The 17,314-nt window shown below is 43.6% G+C and overlaps 1 protein-coding gene across 1 annotated transcript in view; it reads left to right on the forward strand.

Moving 5' to 3' along the window:
• The window catches only part of EPG5 (ectopic P-granules 5 autophagy tethering factor), an 85,076-nt gene that overhangs the window by 60,228 nt on the left and 7,534 nt on the right, over window positions 1-17,314 (forward strand). Inside the window, exons 27-41 of the mRNA XM_075186239.1 lie at window positions 415-577; window positions 867-1,009; window positions 1,137-1,293; window positions 2,874-3,068; window positions 3,613-3,826; window positions 5,285-5,445; window positions 5,809-6,016; window positions 8,039-8,114; window positions 10,429-10,532; window positions 10,810-10,985; window positions 12,883-13,068; window positions 13,884-14,093; window positions 14,374-14,518; window positions 15,718-15,960; window positions 16,694-16,913. Of these exons, the coding sequence (XP_075042340.1) occupies window positions 415-577; window positions 867-1,009; window positions 1,137-1,293; window positions 2,874-3,068; window positions 3,613-3,826; window positions 5,285-5,445; window positions 5,809-6,016; window positions 8,039-8,114; window positions 10,429-10,532; window positions 10,810-10,985; window positions 12,883-13,068; window positions 13,884-14,093; window positions 14,374-14,518; window positions 15,718-15,960; window positions 16,694-16,913 (2,601 nt within the window). The remainder of the gene's footprint in view (window positions 1-414; window positions 578-866; window positions 1,010-1,136; window positions 1,294-2,873; window positions 3,069-3,612; window positions 3,827-5,284; window positions 5,446-5,808; window positions 6,017-8,038; window positions 8,115-10,428; window positions 10,533-10,809; window positions 10,986-12,882; window positions 13,069-13,883; window positions 14,094-14,373; window positions 14,519-15,717; window positions 15,961-16,693; window positions 16,914-17,314) is intronic.

Consider the following 17,314-nt stretch of genomic DNA (forward strand, 5'->3'; position numbering starts at 1 on the left):
GATCTTGTTTACACTGAAGCGTTACCCTTTTACAGCGCTGCTAAATACCACTCCTAAAATGCCGTTGTCTGAAGGATCAATGATCCAGCGCTCTAGATAAATGCCCCTGAACAACACCAACACTTTGCTAACTTCTTCCCTACTGATTTTAACACATCCAGATCGGTGTCGTACGGGCTTAGTCCATCTCTGGATTGAGAACTACAAGTCTGCCTGGGCATGCTGCAACTTGTAGTTCCACAACAGCTGAAAGCCTGACAAAGAACTTTTAGGCTCAGGTTTCAAAGGCCATTATTTCGGATGTTGTCTATAAAGGGATGTCCTAGACAGCAACAGATGATATTTTGTGTGTTGATAAAGGTACATTAAGCAGCTGATACTTCTTGCTAACTGCTCGTTCTGTTTCCGTCGCAGAACTGCCTCTATGCGGGAGTCCCAGCAAGTCGCCTTAGACAGCGAGATGCTTGATACAATCCCCAAACTTTACGTCAACCGCGAAGAACAGATTGAAATGAAGATGGAATGTCGAAGCAATTTAAATAAGACCTGCAACGGGCCGGCCGTTGTGATGGTCAAGGTGAGGGGTCTTATCAGAACCATTTCCTAAATGTTGTCCTAGTAGTTTCGGCTACGTATTTGTAGCCTAAAAAGGCAAATAAAATACATTTATTTTTTTGGATATCTTCTATTCCTAAAATGTACCCTATATCCACATTGTTGTTGTATTCTATGTGCAATAAAAGTGAGGTCCAGTCATTTCTAGTTCGAGTTACTCTCTATAATTGAGTTTGATGTTTGAATGCAGTGGTGCTCAGATACAGCCAACTCATGTAAATGACGGTTTAACGAGACGTGTTCTCCTCTAGTTTGAAGGCATGCAGATGGATGAAGCCGTCAGCCAGCAGCTTCACATTCTGCGGAGAGAGATGAAACAGCTACAGGCTGAATCCACTAAGCCGACACAGCTTAACATTATAGAAACTGCTGTCCATCTGGAGAACTTTATAACGTGAGTTATCATAGACAATGGGCTTGTTATTCCCACTGGCTGCAGATGTAACCTGCGCTGTATGTTAGGTACCACACATTCCCTATAGTTTATATAATACGTTGCTGTCTGGGCATTGTCCGCACAGGTCTCTGGTGAACGCGTACAAAGTGCAGTCACCCCTGGAGATACAGAAGATTGGAATCGGGACGTTCTTCGCCATAGTGGAGTTTGTGTGCGACGAAACACAGCGCCACCCTCCCTCCCGCCAGTTCTTCACCTCTTGCATTGAAATATTGGGACAGGTGGGTCGGTATTTGTGTTTATGTTAAAGAAAAAGTAATCTAAAACTAAAGTTCTCTGCAATACAGGGACCGCTAAGGTGTCATTGGTCAATCAGCATTTGAGATGTTTTGCACACGATTAGGCCATGTAGCTCTGGTCTATAACACATATCATAGGAAATGCACATTCATGAATCATCTGACCGCCAGATACAAAGGTCACATAGGGCTGCAGTAAAATTAAACGTCATTTTGTTAAGTGTAACTTGCACTTCTGGCCGCCTACACCTGTAGACAGATCGGGGAATACAAGTGCGAGATGTTTACAGTACTAGCCCGCATCTCCAAAGACGTGTAAAGCTTGTGGCTTCTGAGGCCATGGTGTAAAGATATATATATATATATATATATATATATATATATATATATATATATATATATATATATATATATATATACTAATTGTAATAAAAACAAAAGTAAATAACTGAAAAAAGTCAAACAAACTCCCCATCTCCCACCCCCTAAAAGAGTAGCCAACACTAGTGCTTAGATGGTTACCGCTAATGCAGGGAACAAAGACTGTGGGGTTCCCCAGAACAATTGACTACCAGCAACAGGCCACACAGGGATTGGGTGGACACACTGATAGGGAGAGCCACACTAAGGGGCGTATTCAATTGTTGCTCCGGCCGCCGGGAAAACGAGCGCTCTAAAACTATTACCGTTAATATGGTAACTACTCGCTGAAGCGAGTAAACTACCGTATTAACGTTTTTTACGCGCAATATTACCGTATAAACGGTAATAGTTTTAACGCGCTCGTTTTTACGGCGGCCGGAGGAACAATTGAATACGCCCTTAAGTTGGGGTCCACCTGTCATAACAACAACCTCCATATGGGGCGGAATTTTCCAGGCAAATTAGCCCCGCAAAAATGCCCCATGCAGAAGAGCCCTCTTCCCTCCTTCCTCCCCTCCTGGGCTGTGGAGGGCAGAGTAATGTGTAAAAGATAGATAAACAGTAATTAAGTTGTTTTTGGAACTGAGTCCCAGCAAGCCTTGAAATCCATTAGCTGCTTGGCCATGCTAGTGATTGTGTAACTACAAGTGCCAGCCTGCCCGTGGCTGCCAGTGGATGCCTGATTAGGGCGGGACTTTTGGTTGTGAACATCTGAGACTGCAGAAGTGGAACCCAGTGGCGTAAGTCACCAAGTTCTGGTGTTTCATTGGTCATTCCGGTTCATTTCCCGCTTCCCTCCGTCTCCATTGGTTGGTTGGAGTTGGTTTTGCCAATTCTGTTACTCGCAACCTAAAATATGTCTTCAAAACACCATGGCAGGCACGGGTCCTCCTTTTCCTCCCTCGTATTGCACATTTTGTCCTTCTGTGCTTTTCAAGGGCCAGTTATCTCTTGCTCTTTAAGTGAAGGTTTTCTTGCAGGTAACAGATCCATTCAGCCTCCAGGATCTAATAATAAGTACAACTCTCCTTATTCTCAGTAGTTTCACAAGTTTTCATGATATTTGGTGTGGCAGAATCATGTACATTTTATAAATATTATTTTCTTAACTTGTCCTACTTTGTTCGTCTCCATCATAGGTGTTTATAAGTGGAACCCAGTCTGAATGTCGGCCGATACTTCGGACCATTTTGCAAAATCGGAGGTTGTGCAATCTGCTGTCTCCGTTTTTCACCCCGGCCGCCTCTCCTGGGGATTTTGTGCATTTGTACGAGAAGGTGGTGGAGGCCATTTCTGAGGACAACAATGACGTCATCTTCATGCTGCTAACTAAGGCGAGTTCCATGTCCTCACTGACGTGATTATGTCACTTCTACGTGGTCTGCTGTCACCGTGGATAAACGTGGGGAATCATCTGTGGGAAGCTATAGGGAACGTCATGGTGCGGTCAATTCCCTCTTTTTATATCTTCTCGTATCTACATATTATAGTTCAAGTTGATAAAGGTTAAATTATTGGGCACTGGAAAATCAGAAATGTGAGGGACGATGATAAAAGTAATCCCCACATCTATTACCGCTCTTACCTGAGGTTTGGGATAGAAGTACACTTTCCCTCACCTGGTATAACTCACCTGGAAAACTTAATATGTCCTCCCTTGAAACTCATTTAAATAATCTCATCCTGCACAATGAAATCTTGTTTGATCCTAACTAGACGCAGTCATGCATCTAGCCCCCATACTCCCTGTCATTCGCCCACAATAGGTGCGTGTTGTTACTAATCGGTTTTTGCACTGCAGGCAGCAGTTTTGCATTTTCGGAAGTTAACTTCAGTGTCTTGATTTCATGGACCCCCATCTTATTGTTTCCTCTACAGTTTGACTTGAACCACTGGCTAAACTCTGCAAAACCTTCCATGGCCGAGCGGAGCAAACTGCTGGAGTCTGTGCACCTGGCTCTGTCGCTGTGCGGCCTGGCGCCGGAGGAGGACCTGCTGATGCCGTTTAATATCTTCTGCAAGCACTGGAACTCCATCCTGCGCTACCAGTTCCCCGATCATTACAGCGACTGCCTGAGGCTGCTCATGCAGAGTAAGTAACGTTCCCGTATGCTGGGCTTTAGTGGGAGAAGTTAGCGCAGCCCCATATACCCATACACTTATATTTTGCTGGTGCCCCTTTGTTTGAATCATGCGTCTGCTTACCTTCCAACATTATGATTTTGGCAGGACCGTCCCAAAGCATGACTTACACAGAAATGGGTGGAACTTCATTCAAAGTGGGTGGGGCAGGGTGGAGTTTGGTAGGATTGGGCGGGGCTTATTTTGGTTTTACCAGCGAGGTCCCTTATTTCACCCAAAATCTTGTGGTGTGCTTGTACACCACTGTATCGACTAGCAACATGGAGGCAGGATGTGCAGCATGACGTCAGTGTGCCTGACACAAAAAAAGTGCTGAACATGGCAGCTGACTCTTGATTGGATGACACTCTTCTACACACTGCTAGAAAGAGAGATGGCTCTGATTGGATGGTTGTTGCACTCCCTACACACTGCTAGAAACAATAGATGGCTTCCAATTGGATGGCCGTAGCATTTTGCCTTTTACTATCCGGCTCTCATTTCTATCAGCAAATTAGATCCTAGCACTGTCTGCAGCAGCTCCTCCTGCCTCCTCCCAGTATAGTGTATATGGAGACACAACCGAATAGCAGAAGATATGGGTGTCTTTGAGGAAGAACCCCACCAAAGTACCAGACTAGAGAAGGGAGGATTTTGCAAAGCTCCCCCATTGAAAAACACCCCTAACCAACAAAATGGGGAGAGAACGATCAGTGGTGTTCCTGCCAGAAGCAGTCCTATAGTCCTATTGAAGTTTTATTCTCCATGCATTGCTAAAGGGGACAGGGCAGAGGGATGGCAGCACCCAAATGGATCATCCAATCAAGAGCCACCACACTATCTGGTACGCCCTCTGCCTTCTGTATTGCGGTAATGGTGGGTGTAACGGGGAGGGAGTTTATAGTATTTATTTATATGCACAGCAGAGAATTGCAATGTATACATGTGGTTTACTCTCTGAGATAACGGCATCTTCCTCCTCCTTGCTAGTTATCACAGCAGCACATGTTACTTTTTGATGGGACTTGGCAGAGGAGCTTGACATCAGGTGCCTTTATCCCTCAGCTCCTCCCGCAACCAAGAAAACACAGCAGCTACATTAATTCTTTCAGCCAGTAGGTGGCGATGAGGAGTAAACTATACTAGATGCTTAGAATGTTCAGCTGTCAGGTGTATCTGACATTTATATGATTGTGTAAATGACATAAAGAATGTAAAGGAACGAACAACAACAATAGGAAAGATGTAGGTAAGGAAATTAGTCTTGAACAATACGAACATAAACATTAATGACCATAAAGGAAAACTACATGAAGGCAAAAGACATTTATTCTTTATGTTAAATAGAAGCTACTGTTGTACTTTGTGGTATTACTCCCTGATTTAGGATACATTGTAACTCTATTACTTGCTGTTCCTTTCTTTGAAGGTTCTTCAGAGCAGCTTCTGAGCCCCGAGTGCTGGAGGACATCTCTCAAGGCTGTAGGATGTTACACCCCGAGAGTTCCACCAAACGCCATCGAACTGGATTCCAAGGACCTGCTCGCCTTTCCAAACTGCGTCAACAAAATGATATTGTCGGCCGAGCAGGTATAAGTAGCTCTGTTCATTGACCGGAATTACCGTAAAAGCCAGGTTCCCACCAGCATTATATATCGTATGTAGACGAATCCCGCAGAGAGAGGTAACGTTCATCAAGCACAATATTAATACTGCTGCATATTAGGAAACATATACACAGATGCTAAATGTTGTGTACAGACTACAGATCGGTTGATTTGTGCACTTAGGCATGATTGGCGATCACATGAAGTATAACTGACATAGTATGCTTTATTATTTGTGCCTTTTGTCCTAAATAAGCCTCTTAACCACCACGAACTTTTTGATAGGTCACTTGCTACTTTTGATGCAGAGGGTGAAAGCAATCTCTAATGTGATTGTTGTTTACAGGTTTTGGAGACCGTCAAGTGGCTGTCTGACTTCTTCTACAAGCTGCGCTTATCCAAGGTTGACTTTCAGAGCTTCGGTTTACTGTCAAAGTGGAGTCCTTATGTCCCAGAGGTGCAGATCTTCCTGGAATACCTAATGAAGAGTCTGATTGACTATGAGATTATCAGTATCAAGCAGGAGCCCATGGGGAGTCACAGAATCCAGGCAGGTAATAAACAAGGAGGCTCACAACGTAATTTGCTCTGTTCCCTTCTGTGCTGTGAATGATCCAATGCTCTGATTGGCTGCCAGTTATTAATAATAATATTATTATTATTATTATTATGTTATTATTAATAATCTTTATAGGGCGCCACAAAATTTCTGCAGCACTGTACACAAAACAGACAGTTGGCCATACAGGTTAATACAGTACAGAACAGTGAACAAAAATACCAGTACTTCAATAACTCCAAACACAGCTAGCATAGTGGAGTTGGAGCAGAACAATAGGTAGAGAGACAGGAGGGAAGAGGGCTCTGCTCGTAAAAGCTTACGTCCTAAAGGGAGGGCAAACAGGCAGGAGGCACAATGGGGAGTCAGAGGGGATCAAGCACAAGAGGAGCGAGTAGCGTGACTGGGGAATAGAGGTGAGGCGATCAAGCATTGAGAGAAGGTTAGGCGGATGGCTGGTAGGCTTTGAGGAACAGATGAGTTTTGAGTGCTTGTTTGAAGGTGCACAAATTAGGGGGCAGTCGGATAGAGCGTGGGAGGTCACTCCAGTGGAGGTGGGCAGCCTGGGAGAAATCTTGGATTCTGGAATAGGATGAGGTGATCAGAGCGGAGGGGAGGTGACGGTCATTGGCCTATCGCAGGGAACGGGATGGAATGTGAATGGAGAGGAGGTTGGAGATGTATGGGGCAGTGAAGAGGGAGAGGGCCTTGTAGGTCAGTTTAAGCAGTTTGAAAAGGATCCTGTAGGGGAAGGGGAGCCAGTGTAGGGCGAGGCACAGATGGGAGGCAGAAGAGGAGTGGCGGGAAAAGAAGATGAGTCTTGCAGCCGCATTGATTATAGACCTGAGGGGAGGGGGGGGCGGTAAGGGAAGGTTGCAGTAATCAAGACGGGAAATAATGAGAGCATGGATGATGGTTTTTGTGGCATCCTGAGAAAGGAAGGGCCGGATGCTGGCGATGTTGCAGAGTTGGAAGCAATAGGATTGGGCTAAAGATTGAATGTGGGGGGGGGGGGGGCAAAGGAGAGAGAAGAGTAGGCAGCGGAGTTGAGAAATGGAGGAAGTGGTAGTGTTGTTAACAGAGATAGAGAGATCAAGATGGGATGAGGATGTGGAAGGAGGGGGCCAATTTTCGCACACATATACAATTGCCACGTGTAACCAAGATAGTCCCCCATGTCCCCTTATGCACATGGCGAATTTACGTTATAAAGGAGGCTAACTGAACATAGTTTTAGAAGAAAGATTTTGAATGTTTACTTTTATGGGTTGGGACTAAGCTGGTCAGAAGTTGGACCTTGTTATGGTGGTTACTCTTTTGCACAGTACGTCTATGGAGATTTCTCTCCCTATTCGCACACCTGAGAGAGCGGAGGGTAGGAATAAACTGTCCACACACTGGGGTAAAACCAAGGCGTATTACATTGGGCATCACGAACACTTTATAAATAACATGTACTGATGGTCAAGCACACCTCATCCGAGAATCTTTATGAGTTTCACATTGAAAACAAAAGAAAATATAGTCTAGTGCTCTGAAAAAATCTATAAATCACTATATGTAGGCAGCACGGTGGCCTAGTGGTTAGCACTTCTGCCTCACATCGCTGGGGTCATGAGTTCAATTCCTGTCCATGGCCTTATCTGTGAGGAGTTTCTATGTTTTCCCTGTGTTTGCGTGGGTTTCCTCTGGGTGCTCCGGTTTCCTCCCACACTCCAAAAATATACTGGTAGGTTAATTGGCTGCTATCAAATTGACCTGAGTCTCTGTCTGTCTGTGTTTGTGTTTGTGTCTGTCTGTGTTTGTGTCTGTCTGTGTTTGTGTCTGTCTGTGTGTGTGTGTTATAAAACATGCACTTAGTGTGCAGCCACAAGCAGCACGCCTCTACTAGGAGTGAAGGGGGACCGGGCCCATCAATCTAAGCGATGGCGCCACTCCTAAGTATATGTCCGCCCCTGTGTTATAGTGACTGATCAGTAATACTAATAGACGCTTTCCTCCTTCTGTTTCTTTTTAGTGTTGAAGTCTTTACATTCAGTGATTACGGAGCTGTTTAAGCCGTGGGTGTTGGTCCTAGATAAACCTGATAACAGGTAGGTCCACTTTCTGAACTTCTATTTATGTAATGCATTCTCAGTGATGTCACTGGTTCCTAGTGACTGGATAGGCTGCATCCTCAGTGATGTCACTGGTCCCTAGTGACTGGATAGGCTGCATTCTCAGTGATGTCACTGGCTCCTAGTGAATGGATAGGCTGCATCCTCAGTGATGTCACTGGCTCCTAGTGAATGGATAGGCTGCATCCTCAGTGATGTCACTGGTCCCTAGTGACTGGATAGGCTGCATTCTCAGTGATGTCACTGGTTCCTAGTGAATGGATAGGCTGCATCCTCAGTGATGTCACCGGTTCCTAGTGACTGGGTAGGCTGCATTCTCAGTGATGTCACTGGTCCCTAGTGACTGGATAGGCTGCATTCTCAGTGATGTCACTGGCTCCTAGTGAATGGATAGGCTGCATTCTCTGTGATGTCATTGGTTCCTAGTGACTGGATAGGCTGCATTCTCAGTGATGTCACTGGTCCCTAGTGACTGGATAGGCTGCATTCTCAGTGATGTCATTGGTTCCTAGTGACTGGATAGGCTGCATTCTTAGTGATGTCATTGGTTCCTAGTGAATGGATAGGCTGCATTCTAAGTGATGTCACTGGTCCCTAGTGACTGGATAGGCTGCATTCTCAGTGATGTCACTGGTTCCTAGTGAAGGGATAGGCTGCATTCTCAGTGATGTCACTGGTTCCTAGTGAATGGTTAAGCTGCATTCTCAGTGATGTCACTGGTCCCTAGTGACTGGATAGGCTGCATTCTCAGTGATGTCACTGGTTCCTAGTGAAGGGATAGGCTGCATTCTCAGTGATGTCACTGGTTCCTAGTGAATGGTTAAGCTGCATTCTCAGTGATGTCACTGGTTCCTAGTGAATGGTTAAGCTGCATTCTCAGTGATGTCACTGGTTCCTAGTGAATGGTTAAGCTGCATTCTCAGTGATGTCACTGGTCCCTAGTGACTGGATAGGCTGCATTCTCACTAAAGTTTTCTTTAGTCCATAAAGTGGCTGCTTTAATAGTGCATAAATGACAGGTGCAAAGTAATAAACTGTCATTTCGCACATCACTTATTCTTCTGTTTTATAATTTAGCATTCTGTTGGTGCTTGTGATGTGCAATCTGTATTCAAGGCCTGTTTGAGCGTAAAACACAAAAATGAGACTTTATCACACAAAGAGCCTAATTAATTAAGGAACATATGTCCGGTTGTGTGTTGTATTTTGTGTGAAATTGCTCAGCGCATGCTCAGAAATGGTCTTTGCGCCAGTGAACGCAACTGCATGTAAGTCATCTGTGAGCGAAAATGACAGTTCCGACATGAAGGACGAATCGGGGGAGGGAAGGGGCGTATGCACGTAGTAAATTTAAAGTAAGGGCGTGCAAAGGTTAAACACACACATTTGGGTGATTCAAGCTCTGAGTATCTCTGAGCTATGTGATTATTAGCGGTATCAGAGCGGGTGTAACTAACTGCTCACTGATAGCGATGACTGACACGTATGTGAGCCACAACATGTGTTTGCAATTAAAGGGAACTTTAACTGCACTTTATGTACTGAATGCATTAAGAACATCTTGATAAATGTGTTTCATGTTAAAAAAAATGATATATATATATATATATATATTTAAATGTAATTTTATTAATGATTATTGACAGGTGTTAATGTATTTAATATTTCCAAGTGTTCTGATGGGACTTGATATTGCACATATACATTGTGTGTATCCTGCTCTGTGTGTCTACATACGGCAAGTATTGTATAACCAGAGTGCACTTATACCCAGAGTCAAATAGATACGTTTCTTCAGTTCCACTTGTTCTTAAATACGGGCGTAAGTGCGTGCAACTTCCATACGATTTTAAGAAAATGCAAGTTGTGTTCTCTTTGCGTTCCATGTTGAATCAGGCACAAAATGAGTTCAAAAGCATGTCTCTACACTTACATTTCTATGGCTGTATTGTAAGTTGCCCATAACTTAAGAAAATGAGGCCAGATTTATCGGCAAACCTAACTTGCCCATGCGGCCTCTTACACCTGGAGAGGCGGATCGTTGGCAAGCCAAGTTATATAGCGGGGCCTGCTCACATAAGTGTGATGCGCCTCCTGAAGATATGGCCTAGGCCTAGTTAGAGTTGCGTCTCCAAATGCACCATTTAGGAGAAGTGTCTGTTGCAGCTCGCACTCGGTACCTGCAGCTGGAAATACACCGCTAAGGCCGCCATGCCGCAGCCGGTGTTAGAGCTGCAAACTTGCAGCTAATTGTAAATGAGGTCTTTTCTTCTTTTCTCTTTTTTTCCAGTAATCAGCACTGTTACCCCTGGTTGGAAAGTGAGACACCCACGGCCATCGGAATGGTCCAACTGTTTTCCAACTGTATTCTGACGTTGCATCAAAAATTTCAGAGTGAGTATAAGGCGGCATTTCCATTGAATGTTTTCACAGTTGCTCAGACAGAACACGTATTTATTGTTGTAGGTTGTGTTTCGGCCATAACTGTAATCCTATGAGACTGGGTCTGCTGTCATAAAGTGAGCATGGTATATACTAGGCATCCCTCTGTGTTTGGGGTACTAGTTTATAAGGGTTTTTTAGGGTTTATAAGGTCTACCTTACATCCAGCTCAAATTTATTAAAATAAAAAGATGTTTTATAAAATATCTTGCACTTCCTCTTCCCGCAGATCACCTCCTGCCAGGCCAGCGGGGGGCGCTCTGGCTCCATCTGATGCATTACTGTGAGTCCTCCACTGCGCCTATGCTGCCCGAGTTCATTCTGTATGCTTATCACACTGAGTACAGCAGACTGCCCTGGAAAGATATGTACCCGGACCAGACACTGATGGAAGAGTTCTTCAAGGTGAGCCCCAGTAATTACGTGCTAAGAAAAATCATTGTATCATTGTTTACCTTTAGTATTTGACCTGATTTTACCTCGCAAAAAGGCTTGCAGCCCTGTCGTCACTAACACATCACTCATCTCCTCACATACTCTGTACTGCTGGTGGACCCTGCCACTATATAACTCTCAGTCTGTGGCTTCCTGCTGCCTCCATTACCCTCCTCACATCATGTCACTGCCCCTGTCACATGCAGCCCTGTCCTCACTAACACATCACTCATCTCCTGATATACTCTGTGCTGCTGGAGGACCCTGCTTCTTCCACTATATAACTCTCAGTCTGTGGCTTCCTGCTGCCTCCATTTCCCTCCTCACATCATGTCACTGCCCCTGTCACATGCAGCCCTGTCCTCACTAACACATCACTCATCTCCTGATATACTCTGTGCTGCTGGGGACCCTGCTCCTTCCACTATATAACTGTCTGTGGCTTCCTGCTGCCTCCATTCCTCTCCTCACATCATGTCACTGCCCCTGTCACATGCAGCCCTGTCCTCACTAACACATCACTCATCTCCTGATATACTCTGTGCTGCTGGAGGACCCTGCTCCTTCCACTGTATTACTCTCAGTCTGTAGCTTCCTGCTGCCTCCATTCCCCTCCTCACACAATGTCACTGCCCCTGCCCTGTTCTGACTAACATATGTCTACAGGTCACCGATTATCGCAAGATCAACACATTCATCACCTGCTCCTGTGACCCTTCCACTGATTTGGTTTATTCCTAGATGGACACCACAATAGAAGGACGACACAAACAATTTGGTGTATTGTTAGGCATACAAAAATAACATAGCAGGGAACATAGAATATTGTAACAATTAAAAAAATAGATTTGGCGCTACTTGTCTTTGGACCTGGACCCTCGTTCCTCCTGCATGAGGAAGAGGTGAGGTCAGAGGGGGCTGTCATAGCTGCTGTTTTATGACTTTTCATATTCTAGCGAAATAGATAATCCTGGAGATCTGTAGTGGTTAGGTCATCTGTCCTCTTATTTTGGAGCCTAATATGAGATGCTTTATATGCACAATAGAGGAAAATGCAGGAACCTAAATGTTTTTTTAAAAAGTTTTTGTTTGAACGACTAGACCATTTTGCACCATCTCCCATTCAAACGTCTTTATTTAGGGTATAATAATGTCCTTTTAACTCATTAAAAAGTTGTTGTTTTTTTGTCCGACATGCTTCCTTACAAATATAGTTTCTGTAGTTGCTCTCTATTGTCTTGTTGTGTTAACTAAACTGTGCCCAACTTTTACTCATTAACACAAGAGGGGTTGGAAGTACAATGAAGGTTAGTCGTAAAGACAAGTTAAGGAAACATTTCCATTCCACCCCTATTATAGAATATCTGCTTCAATGAGCAATGTAAACACAGATTATTTTATGAATACTGTTCCTAGACCTGGTCTAAGACCTCTACCTAGCCCTGGTACTAATCCCCTCACTCTCCCTTTTTTCCATCCAGATAAAGCACAGCAGGTAGACATTTGAATCACTTTGTTATAACAGTTGTTATTGTGGAATTCATAATGGGGTATATATCAGCAGCCCTCATCATCGTTGTATACCCTGAAACCCAAACCGAAGCTACAACTGACTAATGCTGACTGACATAGCTCCAGATCATGTCTCAGTGCATCCTTTATGCTATTTCCCGATCATGTGCAAAACAAGAATTCTTTGCCTGTTACAGTAGATTGCAAGCTCTGCTGAACAGTGTGCCAGCTGCCTATGCTAGGACCTGTGCATTTCACCAGTTTAATTGTACTACAGAATATATCCTGTAAATAATAAAATGCGTTTGTTGTGTTTGCATTATGGGACCATGTACCGCTTGTTCTTGTCCACTAGGTGGAGCGAGGGAGCCCTAAGAGCTGTTTTCTTTTTCTGGGGGCTGTGTTATGTGACGTAAACTGGATGAGTGTACTGGCGGACGCCTGGGGTCCCATACCTCGCCCCGAAACGCATCGCATGCTGGTCTGTCTCTTGTATATGCTGGTCTTTCTGGCCAAAGAGGAGAAGCTTATAAATGAACCAGTAAGTAAGCTTATAAATGAACCAGTAACCAGGTTTGTGTTTATCCTTGTTTCTTAAATTAATGGGGAGGGGAGTGGTTGTTTTTGTTACACAGGTGAATAGTGCAACGGGAAGCTGCAAAATCTGCCTTAGTAAAAGTATAGGGATGATATTGTGGTTCCGACACCTGATCAGCCAGACGAGTAATTTTGCATGGAGGAAAAAGCTGTGCTCCTAAACTCGGAACACTTCCAGAAATGCGCCTTCTCCACCCTGACCAGCTCCTGTTAATAACCACGCTCAGAATAAATCTTCTGTGCAAAACTGGGTGCACTCGTAATCCGTATTCATCGAGGAACACCCGATCCTCCTTGCTCCCCCATCAGACAGTGCAAAGTTTTAAACCTCCACAAATTCCGAATTCTTGCCCCCATATCTAACGCGCTTACTCCTAAATCATTTGCACAAAAGTACGGATATGATGTCACAAAGCAGCATTTTTCCTGCACTCTTGCACTTGCGGATGACTTGTATAAATGTGATAAGACCTCTCTGTTCCTGTCTGTGGATAAATTACACCGTACTTATAATACAAGTAGTAATAGTGAAGGATCATTGCATCCAAAACTGAAAATTCATTGGATGTAAAGTGCAAAATGCCCTGCGTCTGGATGTCCACCAGAAGTGCGTAGGTTTTCAGTGCAAATTAACGGCGCTTGCGTTCCGCACTGAGTACGGAGAAGCGGCACCTGGTTTTGCAGACACTTGTGTTGAGTTTTCTTTTCATTTCTCTTCCTGGACCGTTCATTTCTCATTCATCGTCCATGTTTGTACAGGGGGCTCCTCTGATCAACCTCTTGGGACAGGCCAGCACCTTGTCCTGGTACCTGGTGGATGCCGTGTCTTACCAGAACGTCATGGGGTATTTTAGCAGTCATTACCCTCCCTCCGTCATCCTGAGTGAGCACCTTACAGACCAGCTCCTCCTGAAGCTGCTACGTGTGTCCGCCGGGCTCACCTCCTTCCCAGAATGCACCATTTACTTGGTGAGTAACTGCTACAGGTGAACCATTGTGCGATTGTCTCTGTATTCTACAAGGAGCATTTTTCAACTTAGTGCATCCTTCCCTCTGCACTCACACCTCAGTGATAACAATGGTCCCTAGCACAATCAATCTCATATACATTGGATTTCTTTAATTCATTTCCTTACCCTTTTTGTATTATAGTTTACCGCAATATACAGTATATTTCCCTAACACAATTCCACCCAGTATCCAGTGCTGTGTTCTCTGTACAATCCCCAGTCATGTTCTCCTCCTGCAGGATGTAACTCCCAAATGCCGGATATACGTTCAGCAGATTGTGCAGTTTCTGGGATCTTTGGAGCAGAACAGTAAAATCAGCATTTCGGCTTTAGAACAAGAGATGGCCAAATTGCTGGATGATATCGTCATCTTCAGCCCCCCAGGTGAGTTTTACTTTTCACTGTTTAATATATAATTATTGGGTTTCTGTCCCCTGAATCATTATTGCCAACATTCGTTCCATATTGAAGGTGATTTTTTAATTTATCATATATTACTGATACAATGTCCTCATGCTCTGAAGACAGACTGCGTAACAAGAGAACCAATATAATAATGTTATATACATTAAAATCCACAGCGAGGTACACTGAATAATATCTGCTTGTGTTAAGCCCATTATTTAATGGCTATAGATTAATTGTTGTGTAATTAGCTGCATTCTGCCAACTTCAGTGGGAGAACCCAAAGCTGTCTCAATTACAAGTTATTAAATGTCATCTTGCCTTGATTTAATGTTTGTCACAACAATTGAAATCTTTTTTTCTCTGTTTTTTATGTGAGATCCTTTAAAATAATTATGTAAAATGACAGTAGTAATATGATTTTAGTGGAGGTTTTTGAAGATGTACGAATGCTAATATTTTTTATAATACATCCATGAGGATTTGAGAACATAAAAACACTACTTTTATTTGTCATTTATCAGCTTGCAGCTTCCTATTAATCTGTGCGGCTACACCTCCTGCATAGTTTTGATTTTAGAAGGGCAAACAAGCGGTACTCATATAACTGAGAGTGTCGCTTTAAGAACACAGAAAATAACAGACCCTTTGTTTGTGAATTTTACTGAAATTAGATCATTGTTAAAGGCCCTTGATTTGTTGGAAATTAAATTGTCACTTCTTAAAATTTGGTCTGATGTGTGTATTATATACAGTGATTATATATACAGTACCGTGCAGCATGCTCTGATGACAGACATATCAATCATTTGGACAGACAGAACTACAGAGCAACATGTCTCGGTCCATCGTCATCTTTGACTTGCTGGCCTTGTCATCTTTCGGTATACTTTGGTTACTCTTAAGTGATATTTCTTTGCATAAACTAAAATTGTCCCAGTAGTGTTAATTAGGGGGAGCCGTAGCCACTAGCTGTTTTTTTTTCAAGAGTCCTGTCTCCTATGGGTGTAATTTTAATCCAAATTAATTTGGTAGATCTGGATTTCTGTATAAGTAAAGCTTCTGTTCTATCATCTTGTGGCTGTTTAAGTGATAACGTCAATGTAATGTATGTATGTGTGTCTGTAAAACAAACCTTTTTCTGGACTGTGAGTCACATGACCCCGGCTGTTTTCCAGATCTGGAGGTCCAGAAGCGGCACATGGCGTTGAGCAGCTTGTTCATGGAGCTGTTGATGGTGATGAATAATGCCAGCGTGACCACGGCTGAGTCACTGCGTGGAGCCCTGCTCAAGTGGATTGATAGTAAAGTACAGGGCTTGCTAGTCATGCCCCTGCTAACTGCAGCCTGCCAGAGCCTCGCGTCCATCAAACATATGGCAGAGGCAACCGAAGCCTGCATATTGGCGTACTTCAAGGATGGTAAAGTATTTAATTCTCTGCAACGTTTCATGTTACATAGTACCGGATACGCTGTGACGGTGGGAGTTGGGTATAAGACAACAGTAAAATATCTGTTATCATTGGACACTAACCCCTAAAAGTGACATTTTCTGATATAAATCATGAAGGTAAAATATATCCCACATCTTTAGGGCAGTGTCCTGATGGGATCCTATAAGGGTCAATAAGCTTACTCTGCAGGCATTTGAGGTGCTGTGACCTCACTGGCCCCGCCCCTCTGTATAAGTCCACCAGTTCATACACTACATTTCTGCAGAGCAAGTCTGCAAATCGGTCAGTCACTGTAACTGCTTAGTTAGGGTAGCTCCTCCCTCCTGCACTCCAACCTTCTGCAGATTACTGAGAGAGCATGATGGATGTATTCAGTTATAGAATAAACAATCCAGTTATTTCATGTATATTATTCAGGTCATTAAGACACAGTCATACATTAAAGTCCCATGATGGCTTTACTTGCTGGTTAATGTCCTATATAGGAACATAGAATTTGTGTATGTGTGATGGTGTCATGGCAGGAATAAGGTAGAGGGATCTAAGTTTTTATCATACAATTTTATACAATATTTTATTACACATTGTTATTCAGTATCCATTTAATACCCATTATAATGGGTATTCTTTGTTTCTAGTCAGGAATCTTGGTAAAAGAGCAGCTTGTTTATTGACACCACCATCTCTTTCTGTTTCACAGAGACTCTCCACAATCTGAACCCCGGCTGGGGCCCAATCCTGGCATCCCTGCAGGTGCCTGAACTTACCACGGAGGAATTCCTGCAGGAATGCCTGACCCTGGGCAGTTATCTGACGCTCCATGTTTACGTCCTGCAGTGCCTAAACCGAGAACAGACCCTGACCAACGAGTTGAGGGTGCTTGTCCGAATCTCTAAGTGGTTGGAGCAGGTGCAGCCCAGGTAAGAGCCCATGTAGGGCATTTTATAATGCATTTAGATTGCCGTCAGAAGTGGGATGCACAGCAATGTCATTGCTCCTATCGTGTTTTCGCTCTTGTGTCTGTTGTTCCTTTACAATATCAGTCATTTGTCACCCAAACCATGATCTGTTTAACCACTAATAAAATGGCAAATAGTCATTTTATGAACTAATGGCACAATCTATGGGACCCACACAACTTAAAAAACACCTCCAGGGACGCTTCTCGAGTGTGTCGGTGATAACCGGAAAACCAAAAATTTTAATTGTAATCCACAAAAAGCTGCATTGGGTTACATCCGGTTGTGATAAATCTGTTCTATAACGGTTAGAAATTATTCTGCATGCTTCAGTAAGGGAATGCCAAGATACCTTCTGCGTA

This window comes from Mixophyes fleayi, chromosome 1 (genome assembly GCF_038048845.1).
Source record: "Mixophyes fleayi isolate aMixFle1 chromosome 1, aMixFle1.hap1, whole genome shotgun sequence".
NCBI classification, from domain to species: domain Eukaryota; kingdom Metazoa; phylum Chordata; class Amphibia; order Anura; family Limnodynastidae; genus Mixophyes; species Mixophyes fleayi.